General features: G+C 45.9%; 1 protein-coding gene across 4 annotated transcripts in view; it reads right to left on the minus strand.

The window, feature by feature from the left end:
* SLC23A2 (solute carrier family 23 member 2) overlaps positions 1-18,313 on the minus strand; it is a 326,193-nt gene that overhangs the window by 231,461 nt on the left and 76,419 nt on the right. For all 4 annotated transcript variants that reach the window (XM_030201843.1, XM_030201844.1, XM_030201845.1 and 1 more), the window contains one exon: positions 2,892-3,170. In XM_030201843.1, the coding sequence (XP_030057703.1) occupies positions 2,892-2,996 (105 nt within the window). In that variant the 5' untranslated portion in view covers positions 2,997-3,170. The remainder of the gene's footprint in view (positions 1-2,891; positions 3,171-18,313) is intronic.

Here is an 18,313-nt window from a genome sequence, read left to right on the forward strand (position 1 = left end):
ATAAAAACAGCTCGGATGCATACTTAAAATGTTATTCAACTTCCACATTTTATAAGTTGGAGCAACTGGAAAACTATCGGGGTACCCTCTCCACCCTCCCCCGTTATTAAGGCACCTAATTTTAGTGTAAACGTACCAGCTATCAGGTGCTCGTGTCCAGTTGTGCAGCTGCACACAAAGCACTACTTCTGTGTTTTTCTTTCTTCGTGAATGAGTTTTCTGTCCTATTAACTTAATGGTGTTTTTCTAGTTTATTTTGTTTCTTAGTCTGTAAAGCACCTTAACCAATGTGCCAGATAAGGTGGTCTATAAAATACTAACAAACAAACACCAATGACATAGTATGACTCAGATATTTTGGTATGACTCGTGTTTGGTGGAAAGCTCTCATGGCTTTTTCTAGCTTTGATGCTGTTAAGAGACTCTCAACATCTTTTGATGAAGGTTTAAGGAACTGATCAAATCTGGAATATGTCTGAAAAGCAGAGTCATTACCTCTATCTGAAACAAAATTTCTAAGTAGCTCATCAGTAAAATACCAGAAAATAAAGTTAGTTACTTGTAATGGGTGTTCCTGAAGACAACAGGATGTTAGTACTCACAGATGGGGGAACATCATCCAACAGAGCCCAATGCAGTATAGTAACTAATTTCTGAAACTTAGCTTTCTAGTATGTTTGTGTTATGTGCACGAATTCCCATATCAACACCATCACATAAGGCCACCAGTAACAAGCTAAGAGCAGCTGGGACACCCAGGGGAGAGGAGGTAGTTGCTGTGAGGACTTATATTGTGTTGTCCTCCTAAGCACATTTATTTCCTCCAAGAACAAGCAGGATACAGATGGGAAGCTCTCACTACAAAGTGCCTTTAAACATGAATTTGTTTTTGTGAGCAACTTGCCTTTTTTTTTTTTTTTTTTTTTGATGTGTGACAAAAGCAACCTGGGGAAAAAACAAACCAACCACACAACAGGCCCTTGGTTGGTTGGACTTGGATTCCTCGTCTCAGAAAAAAATTAAACATGATAGATCAATTAAAGCTACTATTGTATTGGATATCCCCTCCACATAATGAGATGTGAATGTGTGGATAGAAGTGCAAGTCATAGATTTCTAGACCGCCTCTCTAGAAATCTGCTTTGGGTAGGCCACCAATGTCATCATGACTCATATTATGAGTACTGACATGTCCTTCCATGGTTAAGTCCACATCAGCATATGCAAAGTCAATTGGATAGCATGCACTTGAGCTAGGCAGTCCCAGGTTTGTCAAGGTCAAAAGAAACATGACGCTGAATGGACTTTCTACAAACTTTACTCAATGCAGATCAAGGTCTCACAGCAGCATCTGCTCCAATTCACAATATAAGCAATGAGGCAACTGGTACTGAAGCACCTGTGTGCCTTAGTATCGGTGCCATAAACTCCAGACAGAGTATCTCTCTTGTGAATGGACTGCAGTCCAGCCTGCTTTGATGCCAACGTTGTTGGTGCCAACACAAAGAAACAAGGCAAATATTTGCACAACACACTTGATTTTTCCTTCCAAATTCTTAAGTACTGCAGGGATCCAGATACTATAAGACTACAACAAGAATGGAGTCATCTCTCCAAGTCATATAAAATGAGCTAATAGCAAGACTAGGACCCTTGGAGGCTGGTGCTCATCCTCCTGTACATGGGAGTGCTTGGATAGAGTGATGGCCGCCAATTATCTCCCTGCTCTGTGCTCTGGAAGGAATAATGCAGATGTTTCCTTGTCTTTGCTTGATGCACTGCATGGATGTCCTTCAATGCTGGATTTGAAGTCATGCCAAAGAAGTGAAAACATTACAATGTTTCATCAGTGGATGGTTCTAGCGGCCTCTACTGAAACTCAATCTCAAAAGTGACCGATATCCTCTCAAAGCTAATGCATCTCCTATATCCAGTGCAGCTCATAAGTCCATGTGGGTCAAGACCTTTATGTTCCTAGATCAGACTTACCCAAATTGAAGGATCTCCTTTTTATGATCTTCATGACCACGAAGATCTTTACATGATATGGTACCAAGGACCATAATCAGTCCTCTAGCATGCCAGATACCAATGATGGGTATCAGTCCTGGTATACTGCCCACACTTCTTGAAGCCACAAGGTGGCACATCAAATTAAAAATACCACAGCAAAAATCTAATGGCTCGACGTTCAAAAGGTTTGACCAATCCCACTCAAAGCACTGGAACCAGTGCAGGCCACAGTCAAATAGAAAATTAAAAGAAACAGAAAACAAAGAATCTGTCTAGGATAGCGTTTCCCAAGTCTGGTACTGGAGTACCCCCTTGCCAGTCAGGTTTTCAGGATATCCACAATGAATATGTAAAATCTGCACAGACTGCCTGCATTATATGCAAATCTCTTTCATGCATATTCATTGTGGATCCTGAAAATCTGATTGACAAGGAGTATTCCAGGACTGGACTTGGGAAGCACTGGTCTAAGAGACAAGGAGGAAGTGAGAACAGAGTAATGAGATGACCTTGCCTGAAAAGTTACTCAAAACAGAAAAAAAGCCTGCATGACTATCACAGATCAGGAGATATACCCCTTGGGCAGGGTGTGTGTGGGTGTGGGGAACAAAAAAAAAAAAAAAAAAACCACACCACACACACCCATACTGAGATGACCCCTTGAAATAGGGTCACCATGGGGAGCTCCCACATGTGTACAGTCAGACGTGCTAGAAAGTTATTTAAACTTCAGTAATTACTCATTCACCTGCAGCAGCTCTGTCATATGACATCCATCAGTACTTGGTATCCTGCCTATACTTGGAGAAATGCTGAACCCTACCCTATGGTGGAAGCCAAAACCATGTGCCTGAAATGAATTCTTTTAAACTGCTTACAGGTAGGGTAAAGAAGGCAGGATGTTTGGACTCTTCTTCATATTTCCCATCTGCTGAATTCCCGGCCTCCATTGCTTTGGAAGTAGTATTCCTCCCAATGCCCATTGCTAGCACACCACAGAAAAGCTTGATGCAGCTACCCAGCTGAAGTAAGCCAGGGCAAAGCTGAAAGTTCCCGTGTTCTTTTATGGATAGCCCCTCCTGGTGTCAGAGAAGTATCATATACTCAAACAGGGACATAAGCTTCAGCAACCATGGACCATTTTACTGCGCTGGAACCTGAAAGTTAAAAAAAAAAAAATTTAGTAAAATGCCAATAAAATTTCTGCAGTTAAAAAAAATCAGGAAATATAAAGATAACTATTGACAAGTGAAATCTGGAAACTCCTCTATCCAGTACTGAATTAATGTTTTGAGCAACAATCTGTAACAGAAGATGTATATTATTTCAATGGTTATAAGATTCCTGGGGTGTATGGAATCTATCCCTCTTTGTAAGCAAAACAAGAGTGTCCATGAATATTGAAGTTTATGTGGCATTATTTGTACTTTTAACATTTAGGGTCCAATTTACTGAGTTTTTTTCCTGCCATAATAAAAGGGAAAAAATCCTTCATAAACTGAGCCTTTATTCAGTTAGTCATTAGGACCATATCTCATTAACTTTATACTTTGCTTCACTTGGGCAAAGTGAAACAACTGTTCTAATTTTAACATGAAAAATGAGGCAAACAAAAAAAAAATAGACTGGAGATGAAATCTGTACCTTTTTCCAATCTGCTAATTTTATTTCTATTCAAAAAGATGGTATTCCCTCTTCTCTTCCACTCTGAACTTTCATACAGAAACCAAAACAGTGTTGTTGAGGAGCAAAGCTCAAATACGAGCAAAGGAACATACTGTGAAGTCTTTTATAACTATCCATTTTGTCCAGTGGTACCCAATACATCACAGGGTGCTTTCATGGTGTGACTTTTCAGTTTTGTTTTTTTAATTTTCTGAGGCTTAGTAGGTAAATCAGTGAAAATAAAAATTTTTTCAACAAGAACCAAGATAGCACATGACAATAAAGAACATAAGAACATAAGCGTTGCCATACTGGGACAGACCAAAGGTCCATCAAGCCCAGCATCCATTAAAGATCAAGGACAAAAATGCAATCAAACTCAATGACAAAATAAAACCCAGCACATCATCTCTATTTTTAAATTTTATTCATTAGATACCCATTACTCAAACCCCACAAAATCATCCACTCCCCAAGAACCCATCTTTACCTGAGGTCAGACAAAAAGAGAAGCCAATTTTCTCCCACTTAACCACAGTCTTGTTTCACTGGCCATATAAATGCTCCACTTCACAGATATATCAGAGTCGTATTATCCATTTTACTAATAACAATCTCCTGTCGTTTCCAAGAAGCAGAAAGATTTAAAAGTGCAGCATGAAGCAAAGCATCACCCAGTGAGACCAAGGGCATAAGTGATGAGAATAGACAAACAAGAACTACCCTTTGGTCATTCTGTCATTGTTCAGTTAACTTAAAATTTGCTTTGTATTTTATTTTAGTTATATTTGTACCCCGCGCTTTCCCACTCATGGCAGGCTCAATGTGGCTTACATATACAGGTACTTATTTGTACCTGGGGCAATGGAGGGTTAAGTGACTTGCCTAGAGTCACAAGGAGCTGTGCCTGAAGTGGGAATTGAACTCAGTTCCCCAGGACCACAGTCCACCACCCTAACCACTAGGCCACTTCTTTCTTTTTTGAAACAGGACTCCTATTAAAATACATGAGCCATACCCCTATAACGTAATGTGCTACATAGGAAGATCCCTGCCTGCTTTATATGTTTAGAGCTTCCCAAAAGTGTCCTGAAATATTCCATTGCCTGTCAGGTTTTCAGGATATCTCAGCATCTTAGCCATGTCAAATGCAGGATTTGAGCTATGAAAGAACCATCCCTTTCCAGCCTTTTGGCGGAGATTGAATGCAGTGGTGTATAAAAGGGATTAAAACCTGCTAGCCAACCACAACAGGGACACCTTGGATTAACAAAGTTGGAGGTTTAAACCTTTAAAAACAAACAAGAAAAATGGTTTAAAGAATATTCACAGTGAATACTGACAAGATACTATATGCAAACTTGTTTCATACGTATTCATTGTGGATTTCTTGAAAAGACAGCTGTCTGTGGGGTCACAAGAACAGATTTGGGAAGCCCTAATTTACAAGACAACTGTGTGTGGTCTTTGATTCTGCCAGAGTGACTCACTGAGTTAAACAGGTTTATGTAGTACTGATGTACACAGTGGGGATATCTAAGCCACAGAGAGCATAAACCTTGCTCAAGAGATGAGGCATTAGGACATATGTGATTACACTGTATGCTGGCATCAGGCCCAGACAACAAGAAAAAAAAAAGCCTGGGGCAACTGTAATGGAATTCTTGAGGCCAAAAGGCAAGTTAAAAGAGGCATAGAAAAGCATGAGCAATGAAAAGACTAACCCCAAAATGGAAGCCCAAATCGTGTTGTCCTACGCACAGGGACAGCCCCGCAAAATGTCAAAATTATAAACTGTGCCCGACAACAGGATCCTAGCTATGAAATGCAGCAATATGCTTCATTCTATTCTACAGGTGATCTCTAATGCAACTAAAAAGGTTTTTACTATCCGTTTTTGTCTCTATGTCAAGCTTTTTTCTTCCTGGTTTTCTTCAATCAAACCCTTTTTCCATTTTTTTGAAAGATATTCTTTTGACTCAGACAGACTCTTTCACCTCATCTCTTAACCATGCTGGCTGTCATTTGGTCTTTTTGCCACCTTTAATATGTGGGACACATCTGGGCTTCCAAGATGGTGTTTTGAAAATGATTTAAACGCCCAACCTTTGCAGCTGCTCCTTTTAGCTTTTTTATTTTTATTCTCTTCATTGTCAACATTCCAAAATTCAGCTATCAACATGAGGAAGTGCACACTTGGTTCTTGTCATATATCACTTCATTAACACAAAGTAATTGCTCCTTTTTGTTACATATTAAGGAAACATTACATTTTCACCTCTTTTCCAATAAATATGCACCACTGCCCTTCCCACCTCCCCCATCTACCCCATCCCTCCCACAAAAAAACACTAAGGGGCTGATGATCAGAAGCAAACGCAGGAGCTAGAGGCTGTTAGTGCCATACTAGCGCCTGCATTTGCTACCGCCCCATGATCAGACCCCCAAGCACATGAAACAAAGTCGCGGGCTCAGAACGCAATTAGCATGCAAATGCATGCAAAACAGGGCTCTTAGTGCAAGTAGCATGCAAATGCACCTATTCCTCCCCAATAATCAGCACACCAAACATTGGCTCACTGGCTGCAGCAAACCCTACACCAGTTCGGAGCTGGCGTTAGGGTTTGTAGACCATTGGGGAGGAATGGTGAGCCCTGTCCAGCATGTGTTTGCATGCTAGTAGGCCCCCCATTTCCCCCAATGCAGCAGCCTGTGCCCCCCACCCCACAGAAGCAGAAGCCCCGACCCAACACCCCCCCTCCCCGTGACACAGGGGTTGGAGGTCCAGTGGATCTCCAGTCCCCCACCCCCAAACCTCCTGACACAGGGGTCTCCAGTCCCCCTACCCCCCCCCCCCGTCATCCCCTCACATGAATGAAACCCTTGTGGCCCAGTGGGCTGCAAATCAATCCCTACCCTGTCCCCCCCCCCTGTGGTATTAGCGGCTCTTCCCCACCTCCCTACCTTCGGTGGAAGAGGGAAGTGGCCTCCCTCCTCTTCCATCAGCGCCGCCTCAAAAATGGTGGCGCCCAGCACTGCCTAGAGAAGAAAGACTAAGAAGGCTAGGGCTTTTCAGCTTGGAGAAGAGAAGGATGAGGGGAGACATGATAGAGGTATATAAAATAATGAGTGGAGTGGAACAGGTGGATGTGAAGCGTCTGTTCATGATTTCCAAAAATACTAGGACTAGGGGGCATGCGATGAAACTACAGTGTAGTAAATTTAAAATAAATCGGAGAAACTTTTTCTTCACCCAACGCGTAATTAAACTCGAATTCGTTGCCGGAGAACGTGATGAAGGCAGTTAGCTTGGCAGAGCTTAAAGGGGGGTTAGACGGTTTCCTAAAAGACAAGTCCATAAACCACTACTAAATGGACTTGGGAAAAATCCACAATTCCAGGAATAACATGTATAGAATGTTTGTACGTTTGGGAAGCTTGCCAGGTGCCCTTGGCCTGGATTGGCCGCTGTTGTGGACAGGATGCTGGGCTCGATGGACCCTTGGTCTTTTCCCAGTGTGGCATTACTTATGTACTAGTGCATCCAGTGCACGGGGCTTTCGATCATCTGCCCAAAAATTACTCAAAAGACTCTCTTTCCCATCCTTAAAATTGTTATACATTCAACAGTTAACTTCTAGCTTTATGAAGTAGGGAGAGCTCCCAAATATCCTGAAAAGTAGCCCACCTCTTTGAAGGAGTGGAGGAGTGGCCTAGTGGTTAGGGTGGTGGACTTTGGTCCTGGGGAACTGAGGAACTGAGTTCGATTCCCTCTTCAGGCACAGGCAGCTCATTGTGACTCTGGGCAAGTCACTTAACCCTCCATTACCCCATGTAAGCCGCATTGAGCCTGCCATGAGTGGGAAAGCGCGGGGTACAAATGTAACAAAAATAAAAAAAATTTCCATTAGCTACCATCATTTAGTCCATCATTACTATTTGAGACAGCTGTATGTGTCATTGTGTCAGAAAGTAACCATGACTTTCTCCAAATTACTTGAACATCTTTGAAGGCTAATAAGCACACATTTTACAAAGAGAGAGGCTCTTCTACTTGTTCATTCCCAATATGGCTGGTAGTTCCTCAAACAACCACATCTGACTGACATGGGTAGATCCATATCTAACAAAGCATTAAGGTACCCCACTACTTGACTAGAACCCCTGAATCTTAGGGCAACCCCAAAATTGGTGACCCAGTATTGACTCAGGATTCCCACACTTCACAAAGTCCACGATAGGCTTTGACTGGAGCTAAAAGGGAATAACTTCTATTGCATTCCTCTCAATGAGGTATTGCCCATAACGCTACTCACATTCCCTATCAGCCTTTCTAATTATGCCCTGTGGCACTGTCACCCCTAATTCTTTTGTCCATTTTCCAATGTTGCATTCTTAACTCTGGGTCCAGCTAGAGCCCTGTGAAAACTTTCCATGTGAGGCTTCACTATTATATAACACAAATCCACAGCCTTAACATATTGCAGGAAGAAAAAGGACACAAGTGTCTCAGCAAGCTCTGTACATAGTGCTCTCAGCTGAAGACAGGCATAGAAGTGAGATAGAGTAAGATAAGATAGTCATTCAACCAATCACATTATGTGCCTCCTACCACATGCCACACTATACCTATGAAGATCTGGAAACCCTAAACCACCTTTACTATTCTCACAATTAGATGCGATAACAGATTATATGATTCAAGGGAAAATTAGATTCTTACCTTGGTAATTTTCTTTCCTTTAGTCATAGCAGATGAATCCATTGCGAGTGGGTTGTGTCCATCAACCAGCAGGGGGAGATCGAGAGCACTGAAAAACCATAGTGCCTCATGGCCAGCTAGCTCCACCTGCCTCTTCAGTATTTGAAGCTTCCAAAGCAGTGTTACACCGCAAAGCATAACAACATGAACTTTCCTCACAGCGGATGAACGCCTCAAAATTGGAGCTATAACTCAAAGGAGGGAATGAACTCATCCTCCTGTAACTGAACAGAAATCCTGAAGACTGTTTTCCAACTTCTCCCAATGAGGGAACATATCTACAGGAAAAACTGAGCATAAAAGTAACATGAATCACACAATGAAGCACTGAGGGAGAGCTCATGGATTCATCTATGACTAAAGGAAAGAAAATTACAAGATAAGAACCTAATTTTCCCTTCCTTGTCATCAAGCAGATGAAGCCTTTACGAGTGGGATGTATCAAAGCAATCCCTAGATAAGGGTGGGAACAAGCCACACCACGCGCCAGCACTTGTGCTCCAAAATGCGCGTCTCTCCTGGCAGCCACATCCAGCCTGTAATGTCAGGCAAGAGAGAGCTTTGAAGCCCAAGTAGCTGCACTACATATCTCTTGAAGAGAGAGTGCTCCAGTTTCAGCCCAAGAAGAGGAAATCGCTCTTGTGGAATGTGCCTTAAAGGCTTCAGGCAGAGGCCGGCCAGATATGCTGAAAAGATAGCTTCTTTGAGCCAATGGGCTATAGTGGCCTTAGATGCGGGAGACCCTCTGCACGGACCTGACAAAAGAACAAAAAGATGGTCAGAGGTCCTGAAGGTATTTGACATGCGCAGATATTGCAACAGAGCCCATCGCACATCTAGAAGGTGCAACTGCCCATAGGCTTCTGGAAAATCCTCTTTAGAAAATGAGGGCAGGAAAATAGCTGGTTTAGGTGAAACGCTGAAACCACCTTAGGCATGAAGGAAGGCACCGTAAGTACCATTACTCCGGACTCTGAGAATTGCAGAAATGGGTCTCGACAGGACAACGCCTGGAGCTCAGATACCCGTCTCGCCGATGTCACGGCCACCAAAAAGACCGTCTTTAAGGTTACATCCTTCTCCGAAGCTCACCTAAGCGGCTCGAAGGGTGAACACTGAAGGGCCTTTAAAACTAACCCCAGGTTCCAGGCCGGACACGGAGCCCGCACGGGAGGACAGAGCCAAAGCACCCCTCTAGGAAACTGTGTCACATCCGGGCAAGCAGCCAGAGAGAGACCAGCGACCTTCCCTCGAAAACATGCTAAGGCTGCCACTTGAACACGCAGGGAATTATAGGCCAAGCCTTTTTGTAAACCATTCCTGCAAGAAGTCAAGTATCGGCGAGACAAAAGCCCACATGGGTGTGATCGCTTTAGAAGCACACCAAGCCTCAAATTGGCGCCAAATCCTGGCATAAGCCACGGAAGTGGAACGCTTGCGGGCCTGTAGGAGAGTGGAAATGACTTTACTGGAATATCCCTTGTCTCTCAATTGCGCCCTCAATATTCATGCCATAAGACCAAAGCGGCAGGCATCCTCCATGGTCACCGGGCCCTGTGACAACAGGTGCGGTACCAGAGGTAACGGAAGGGGATCCTCTACCAGCATCCGCCGGAGGTCCACATACCACGGCCTCCAGGGCAATGAGAACCACCTCTCCTTGGTGGAGCAGAATCCGCAGGAGTACTCGCCCTATCAAGGGCCATGGAGGGAACACATACAGGAGGCCCTGAGGCCAGGGTTGAGCCAAAGCATCCAACCCTGCCGAGCGAGGATCACTCCGTCTACTGTAGAAGCACGGGACTTTGGCATTTGTGCTTGATGCCATAAGATCCATTACAGGCTTTCCCCATTTAGCACATATCTGCAGGAATACTTCGTCTGCAAGTTCCCACTCCGCTGGGTCGATTTGATTCCTGCTCAGAAAATCGGCTTGCACGTTGCTCTGACCTGCAATATGAGCTGTAGACAGAAACTGCAGATGAAGCTCGGCCCAGTGGCAAGTCTGCGCGGCCTGCGCTGCTAGTGCAATGCACTGAGTGCCTCCTTGGCGATTTATGTAAGCCACTGGTGTTGTGTTGTCCGACAGAACTCTGACAGCCAATCCTTCCAGGGTCAATTGAAAGGCCAGAAGTGCCTGGAAAATAGCTTTCAACTCCAAGCAATTGATAGACCACTCCGACTCCTCGGGTGTCCAAAGACCCTGGGCATAACTTCCCCAGCAATGTGCACCCCAGCCCTTCAGGCTGGCATCTGTTACCACCAGGCACCAATCGGGGAGCACTAGTGGCATTCCTCGCCGCAGCATGCTGTCTGAGAGCCACAACTCCATACTGACCCGGGCCACAGGGAGTCTGCATTGATAATCCTAAGATATAGGAGACCACCGTTGAAGCAGGGAACACTGCAGAGGTCTCAGGTGCGCTCTCGCCCAAGGCACCACTTCCAAAGTGGCCATCATCGACCCCAACAGCTGGACTATGTCCCAAGCTCACGGGCGAGACATCCTCAGGAGCAGACGGACCTGGTTCTGAAGCTTGCACCGCCTTTGCTCGGGTAGGAAGACCAACCCCGAGGCTGTGTCGAACCGGACCCCCAAATATTCTAGAGATTGAGACAGGGTCAGGTGACTTTTGGCTATATTGATGACCCAGCCCAGAGATTGCAGTACCGAGACCACTCTGGCTGTAACCTGATGACTCTTCTGCAGAGTCTGCTCTGATGAGCCAGTCGTCTAGGTACGGGTGAACCCGGATACCCTCTCGCCTGAGAAAAGCAGCTACTATCACCATTACCTTGGAAAAGGTTCGGGGAGCTGTGGCAAGGCCAAAAGGCAGTGCCCAAAACTGGAAATGTTTTCCCATCACCGCAAAACGCAGAAACCTTTGGTGCGGGGGCCAAATTGGTATGTGCAAGTAAGCTTCTTTCAGGTCCAGAGACGTGAGAAACTCTCCTGGCTGTACCGCCGCTATGACGGAGCGCAGGGTTTCCATGTTAAAATGCCGCACGTTCAGAGACTTGTTGACTTCTTTTAAGTCTAGGATAGGCCGAAAAGACCCTCCTTTTCGCGGCACCACAAAGTAAATGGAGTAATGGCCATAGCCGCATTCGGCGGGAGGCACGGGGGAAACCGCACCTATGTGAATCAAGCCTTGCAAGGTCTCCTCTACCGCCGCCCGGGGCATTGAATTCTATTCTGTAGCCATCTCTGATCAGGTCCAAGACCCACTGACCTGAGGTAATCTTGGCCCACTCCTCGAGAAAGAGGGAAAGTCGTCCTCCTACCACAGGAATCGAGGAGGGGGTCGGCGCACCATCATTGAGAGGGTTACCCTTGAACTCCAGGTCTTGAGCCTGCTGCTGCGGAACGTTTGTCTGCTGAAAACGGCCACGCGAAGTGAACCCAGCAGAACGCCCCGGGCGGTACCTTCTAGCTTCACGGAAGTGAGGTCTGTAAGAGGAGGGAACCGCCTGACCCTCGGAAGCAGCGCTGGAGTTTGGCATCCCCCAGGCCTTTCACCATTTTCTCCAACTCCTCACCAAACAGGAGAAGGCCTTGAAAGGGCAACTTCACCAACCTTTGCTTAGAGGCCATGTCAGCTGCCCAATGCCGTAGCCACAGAAGACGGAGAGCCGTCACCGCTACAGCCATCTGTTTAGCCAAAGCTCTGACCAGATCATAAAGGGCGTTGGCCAAAAAAAGGGAAGGCCGACTCCATCTGCGGTGCCACCTCCGTAAGAGGCTCCGCTCCATCTCCAGACTGTTCCACTGCCTGTTGTAACCAAGCGAGGCAGGCTCGGGCAGCGTAGCAGCTGCATGCAGACGCCCGTAAGGATAGGCCTGAAATTTCAAAGGACCGTTTCATAGCTGCCTCCAGGCGACGGTCCTGCATGTCCTTCAGGGCAACTCCTCCTTCCACTAGGAGGGTAGTTTTGTCACAGCCATGACTAGGGCATCCACTTTAGGCACTGCTAGGTGCGCCAAATGCTCCTCACTTAGAGGGTATAATTGCCCCATAGCCCTGGCGACTTTCAAAGGCCCCTCGGGGCCAGCCAATTGAGTCGTGATAAGCTCTTGGATGGAGTCATGCAAAGGAAAGGCTCGAGCAGGCTTCTTAGTACTTGCCATCCTCAGATTACCGGAGGTGGTCTCAGTACTCCCAGGGTCTTCTATAGAGAGGACCTGCAAGGCATCAGTAATAAGCGCTGGCAGCTCATCGCGGTGGAAAATCCTCACCGCGGAAGGATCATCTGGATCCGGTGGAAATCCTGCACCTTCTTCTGGCTCTCCAGACCACGAAGGCCTGCCAGACCCCTCAGAATCCTCACATCCCGACCACGGGGGGGAAAAAGGGGGTGCGCCACTCTCTGATGGGGAATCTACCCTTCTGCGCTTGTCTTGCGGCCATCTGTCAGGGGAAAACGCGCCTGACGGTAATCCAAGGCCAGACTCCACTGGAGGGGATACAGAAAGCAGGGCCGCAGGGGACCCCTGCGGAAGAGCTCTTTTTAACATGTATGCATTATGCAGCAATAAAACAAATTCAGGGGAAAATGGCTCACCCTGGCCTCCCGGTTCCAGTCCGGGGGAAACAGCTCTTTCATTAGCCTCTACATAAGGCGCCCCTCCAGGTCCAAAACCCCTCCGCCTCAGCGGGAGTCGCGCCATGCTGCTCCAAAATGGCGCCCGCTGCCAGCTCCACGGAGCAGGAAGGAACATCGCTCGCCATGCTCGGGCCGGCTCTACCGTCTGAAAGGCACGCAATACAGAGCCCCGCTGCAGATTTGCGCTTGCCACAAATGGAACAGCGCTTAACTTCCTCAGCAGCCATCGCCGAAAGCGGCGGAATTCAAAACGGCGGATTCACGTCAAAATCGTCCCAAACACGGGCCCTCCCCGGAGGAGCTACAAAATGCTCTTACCTCACCAGACCGAGTCTCCGAGCTCCGGTCACGCTGCACAATCAGAAAACCTCTTTTCTGGGATCGCAGTGCCAAAGCGCGACACAATTTTTTTTTTTTTAACGCTGTGAGGAAAGTTTGAGGCAACAGCGAAAGAGGCAAATTTCCAACTCCGGAGGATCAGTAGCGTGGGAAAGGCAGGGAAAGGGCGAACCTATGTGCCTGCATCCACAGCGTGGGCAAAGACAGGGACAGGGCTTGCCTATTTGTCTACTTCCACATCGGGGGCCGGGTAAGGCAGGGAAAGGGCTAACCTATTTGCCTTTAAATTGGGCACCATCAGCCACAACACCCCTGCTACAACTGGCAAAAGCACAGGAGCCACCCCAGGCAGATTTTCTGAAGGAGCTTTAACAAGCTGCAACCACCCTGCTGGGGAGATAGAGAATACTGAAGAGGCAGATGGAGCTAGCTGGCCATGAGGCACTATGGTTTTTCAGTGCTCTCTATCTCCCCCTGCTGGTTGATGGACACAACCTACTCGTAATGGGATTCATCTGCTTGATGACAAGGAATAGGATTTAAATAAGATGGCAATTTCCAGTGATAGATCTTGGACTTTGTTTTGTCCAATTATTTAATACAATTATACCCTACATTTTCCAGCTAGTTGCAGGCTCAATGTCGCTTACACAAAACTGTAGAAAAGGCTACAGTACATAAAAGTACAATTAAACAGTGTAAAAGTAAGATATTGAACAAACAAACATCATTTAAACAACTATATGTAGAAAATAATAGAGATAGTGTCCAATTAGTTTGTATGAAAAAGGAAATCTGATTACGAAATATACCATATCACATTGTAGTGCTCATAATTGTCCAACATATCTTTTTAGATCTTCATCTGCAGTATTCCAAACTTGGTTAACATACTGGTTCAACTTATGTTTGAGGAAGGGTCACTATCCTTATTTAGGACATATTCTCACACTTATACAAAAAAAAAAAAAATCAGGGCCATTATCTTTAGTTTCCAATTTTAAGCCAGTAGCATCTATCCCATTTTTGCCAAGATTCTGGAAGCAAGAGGTACTCAGCAGCTTATAAAATATCTTGATTCTTGCAGTCAGGTTTCAGGAAGGGTGCAAATACAGAAATGGCTTTATGCTCATTAGCTTCAGAGACGAAAGTTTGGCTAAGTAGAGGTTATCAAGTTTTATGGTAAAATTAATCCTTACCCGATAATTTTCTTTCCGTTAGTCCCAACAGATCAATCCAGAGATCTGTGGGTTTATGTCCCTCTCTAGCAGCAGGTGGAGATAGAGAGAACTTGATCTGCTGCCACCTTAACCTCAGTACTGTTGATACCAAAGCAGTGGAAGAAAGAAGAGGAAATCCAATAGTAAGTCCTCTCCTGCCTGATTAAGCCCATGTATACTCCTCAACCGCTCCTGTGGGAGGGTAACAGAAAACTTCCTGGTTTTTTTTTTTTTTTTTTTGGTTGTAGCCAAAACCAAACGAAGGAATCTGATAAAACTCAAGCAACTAAAAGAAAACATTCAACCCAAACACTAGACGGGCCTCTGGATTGATCTGTTGGGACCAATATGAAAATGATCAGGTAAGGACTAATTTTACCTTCCATATCGTTCCACAGATCAATCCAGAGACTTGTGGGATGTACCAAAGCAGTCCTCAAGTGGGGCGGGGGTGTTGCAACCTCAGCAGACTGGAGCGATGCTCCACAGGTCATGGTCACACGCGCTGCCAGTCAAGCCTGCAATGCCTAGCAAGGGAAAGGCAGCAGACCAAGTGGGCGATCTGCAAAAGCCATCCATGTCAGGACAGAGGACCAAATAACAAAACTGCAAAAGGTAGCCACAGAAGCTAGACGGGTCTCGGAAAAGAAAGTCAACTGTGCTCTGGAAGAAAGCAAGCTACCCGCAATGGGAGAGACTGTCCCATATAGAGGCCAGCTGAAGAAATCGACTCTCTCAGCCAACGGCCACCTCCGCTCTCAAAATCAGATCCCCCCTCTTGCGACCAGAACAGGACAGCATGAGGCTATGCCGAGAGGCATTTCTGCTCAGCGGGTCAGGAATCTGATGATCCCACCACAATTGTGGGTGTCTCATAAGAAGTTGCCGCCTTTCTGTATACCCAAGGCTCTCCAGGTTCTGAATATGTCTGCTTCTGATCCTGCCTCCGCCACATCTGCTAATCTTAAAATGGTGAGCACTAAAAGACTGCTTTAGTCTTTTGCAGTGCATGTGGCTATGCAGGAAGTTATTTCTGCTCAGTGAGTCACCCCAGACATTGCCCTGCTATGCCCATACCTGCTAATCTAAAAATGGCGAGCCAGCATGGCTTTGGAAGCTGCATTACCATCCTAAGGTCCCAAGCAAAGCATGAAGCAAAGATTTGACCAATGGAACTCGCTGGTCACTTTCAAATAGTACAGGAGTACATATCCCAGAATAGGGAAGAGACAAAGGTTGAATGGAATGGAAGGCAGAAACCACATTATGAAGAAAAGACAGGACACTGTGTCCTGCCACCCCTTCAGGAGAAATCCAGAGGATCTCGAATGGACAAAGTCAGGAGTTCCGAAACCAAGTTGAGGGCAAGCCTAATCCAACTGAAAAGAACATGTAGACGTCCTCAGGAAGATGCTAAGTCTATGAGTCACCCAGCTCTTCCACTAATTTCACTGAGTCCTCAAACAATAGCTTGCCCTAAAAAGGGAGCTGAACCAGCCACCATTTGAAGCTGCATCTGCTGCCCAGTAGCATAACTACATCAAACGACAGACTGTGACCACCAAAGACGTCTGCTTATTTGATACCTGAAATGAATCATAGAAGAAAACTGTCAACTAAGCTGACCTCAACTCCACATCTGGCAAGTGAGGAGGTAGACAGACTGCCTTCTGGAAGGGATCCGCAATCTGTTGCCACCAACTACGGCACGCCTTAGCAGTTTATGAGCTGCAGATAGACACCTCCAGCGAGAGAGAAAATTTCTGAAATGTCAGTGTAAGGTGTTGAAATCACCCGTTGAGACTAAGTTGGTTTGAAGGGAACCATAGAGATTGGGACCAAAGCCGAGAAGGAATCCCTGAAGTGGTCTGATGCGGAATCAGGACCATCAGGGAATGTCCAAGAAAGAGACCCTTGTGCCTGTAACATGAACCTACTCCCAGATCCCTGGACCTGGTAGGGAAAGTAGAACTTGACTTGGGTTGGCACCTATTACTGAGGAGCAAAAGGAAGAAAGGACTTCCCAAGCCTATGTGGAACATCACTCCCCGATACACCAAGATCTGTTCTGGAAACAACTGACTCTTGGTGAAACTGATTACCAATCCTAAGGACTGAAGAACAGTAGCTATCTTGGATGAAAATTTGCAGAGTCTCTTGATAGAGAGAGCCGCAAATCAGCCAATCATGAGGTACAGTGGTGGAAATAAGTATTTGATCCCTTGCTGATTTTGTAAGTTTGCCCACTGACAAAGACATGAGCAGCCCATAATTGAAGGGTAGGTTATTAGTAACAGTGAGAGATAGCACATCACAAATTAAATCCGGAAAATCACATTGTGGAAAGTATATGAATTTATTTGCATTCTGCAGAGGGAAATAAGTATTTAATCCCTCTGGCAAACAAGACCTAATACTTGGTGGCAAAACCCTTGTTGGCAAGCACAGCGGTCAGACGTCTTCTATAGTTGATGATGAGGTTTGCACACATGTCAGGAGGAATTTTGGTCCACTCCTCTTTGCAGATCATCTCTAAATCATTAAGAGTTCTGGGCTGTCGCTTGGCAACTCGCAGCTTCAGCTCCCTCCATAAGTTTTCAATGGGATTAAGGTCTGGTGACTGGCTAGACCACTCCATGACCCTAATGTGCTTCTTCCTGAGCCACTCCTTTGTTGCCTTGGCTGTATGTTTTGGGTCATTGTCGTGCTGGAAGACCCAGCCACGACCCATTTTTAAGGCCCTGGCGGAGGGAAGGAGGTTGTCACTCAGAATTGTACGGTACATGGCCCCATCCATTCTCCCATTGATGCGGTGAAGTAGTCCTGTGCCCTTAGCAGAGAAACACCCCCAAAACATAACATTTCCACCTCCATGCTTGACAGTGGGGACGGTGTTCTTTGGGTCACAGGCAGCATTTCTCTTCCTCCAAACACGGCGAGTTGAGTTCATGCCAAAGAGCTCAATTTTTGTCTCATCTGACCACAGCACCTTCTCCCAATCACTCTCGGCATCATCCAGGTGTTCACTGGCAAACTTCAGACGGGCCGTCACATGTGCCTTCCGGAGCAGGGGGACCTTGCGGGCACTGCAGGATTGCAATCCATTATGTCGTAATGTGTTACCAATGGTTTTCGTGGTGACAGTGGTCCCAGCTGCCTTGAGATCATTGACAAGTTCCCCCCTTGTAGTTGTAGGCTGATTTCTAACCTTCCTCATGATCAAGGATACCCCACGAGGTGAGATTTTGCGTGGAGCCCCAGATCTTTGTCGATTGACAGTCATTTTGTACTTCTTCCATTTTCTTACTATGGCACCAACAGTTGTCTCCTTCTCGCCCAGCGTCTTACTGATGGTTTTGTAGCCCATTCCAGCCTTGTGCAGGTGTATGATCTTGTCCCTGACATCCTTAGACAGCTCCTTGCTCTTGGCCATTTTGTAGAGGTTAGAGTCTGACTGATTCACTGAGTCTGTGGACAGGTGTCTTTCATACAGGTGACCATTGCCGACAGCTGTCTGTCATGTAGGTAACGAGTTGATTTGGAGCATCTACCTGGTCTGTAGGGGCCAGATCTCTTACTGGTTGGTGGGGGATCAAATACTTATTTCCCTCTGCAGAATGCAAATAAATTCATATACTTTCCACAATGTGATTTTCCGGATTTAATTTGTGATGTGCTATCTCTCACTGTTACCAATAACCTACCCTTC

The sequence above is a fragment of the Microcaecilia unicolor genome, chromosome 4 (genome assembly GCF_901765095.1).
Source record: "Microcaecilia unicolor chromosome 4, aMicUni1.1, whole genome shotgun sequence".
In the NCBI taxonomy this organism is placed as follows: Eukaryota; Metazoa; Chordata; class Amphibia; order Gymnophiona; family Siphonopidae; genus Microcaecilia; species Microcaecilia unicolor.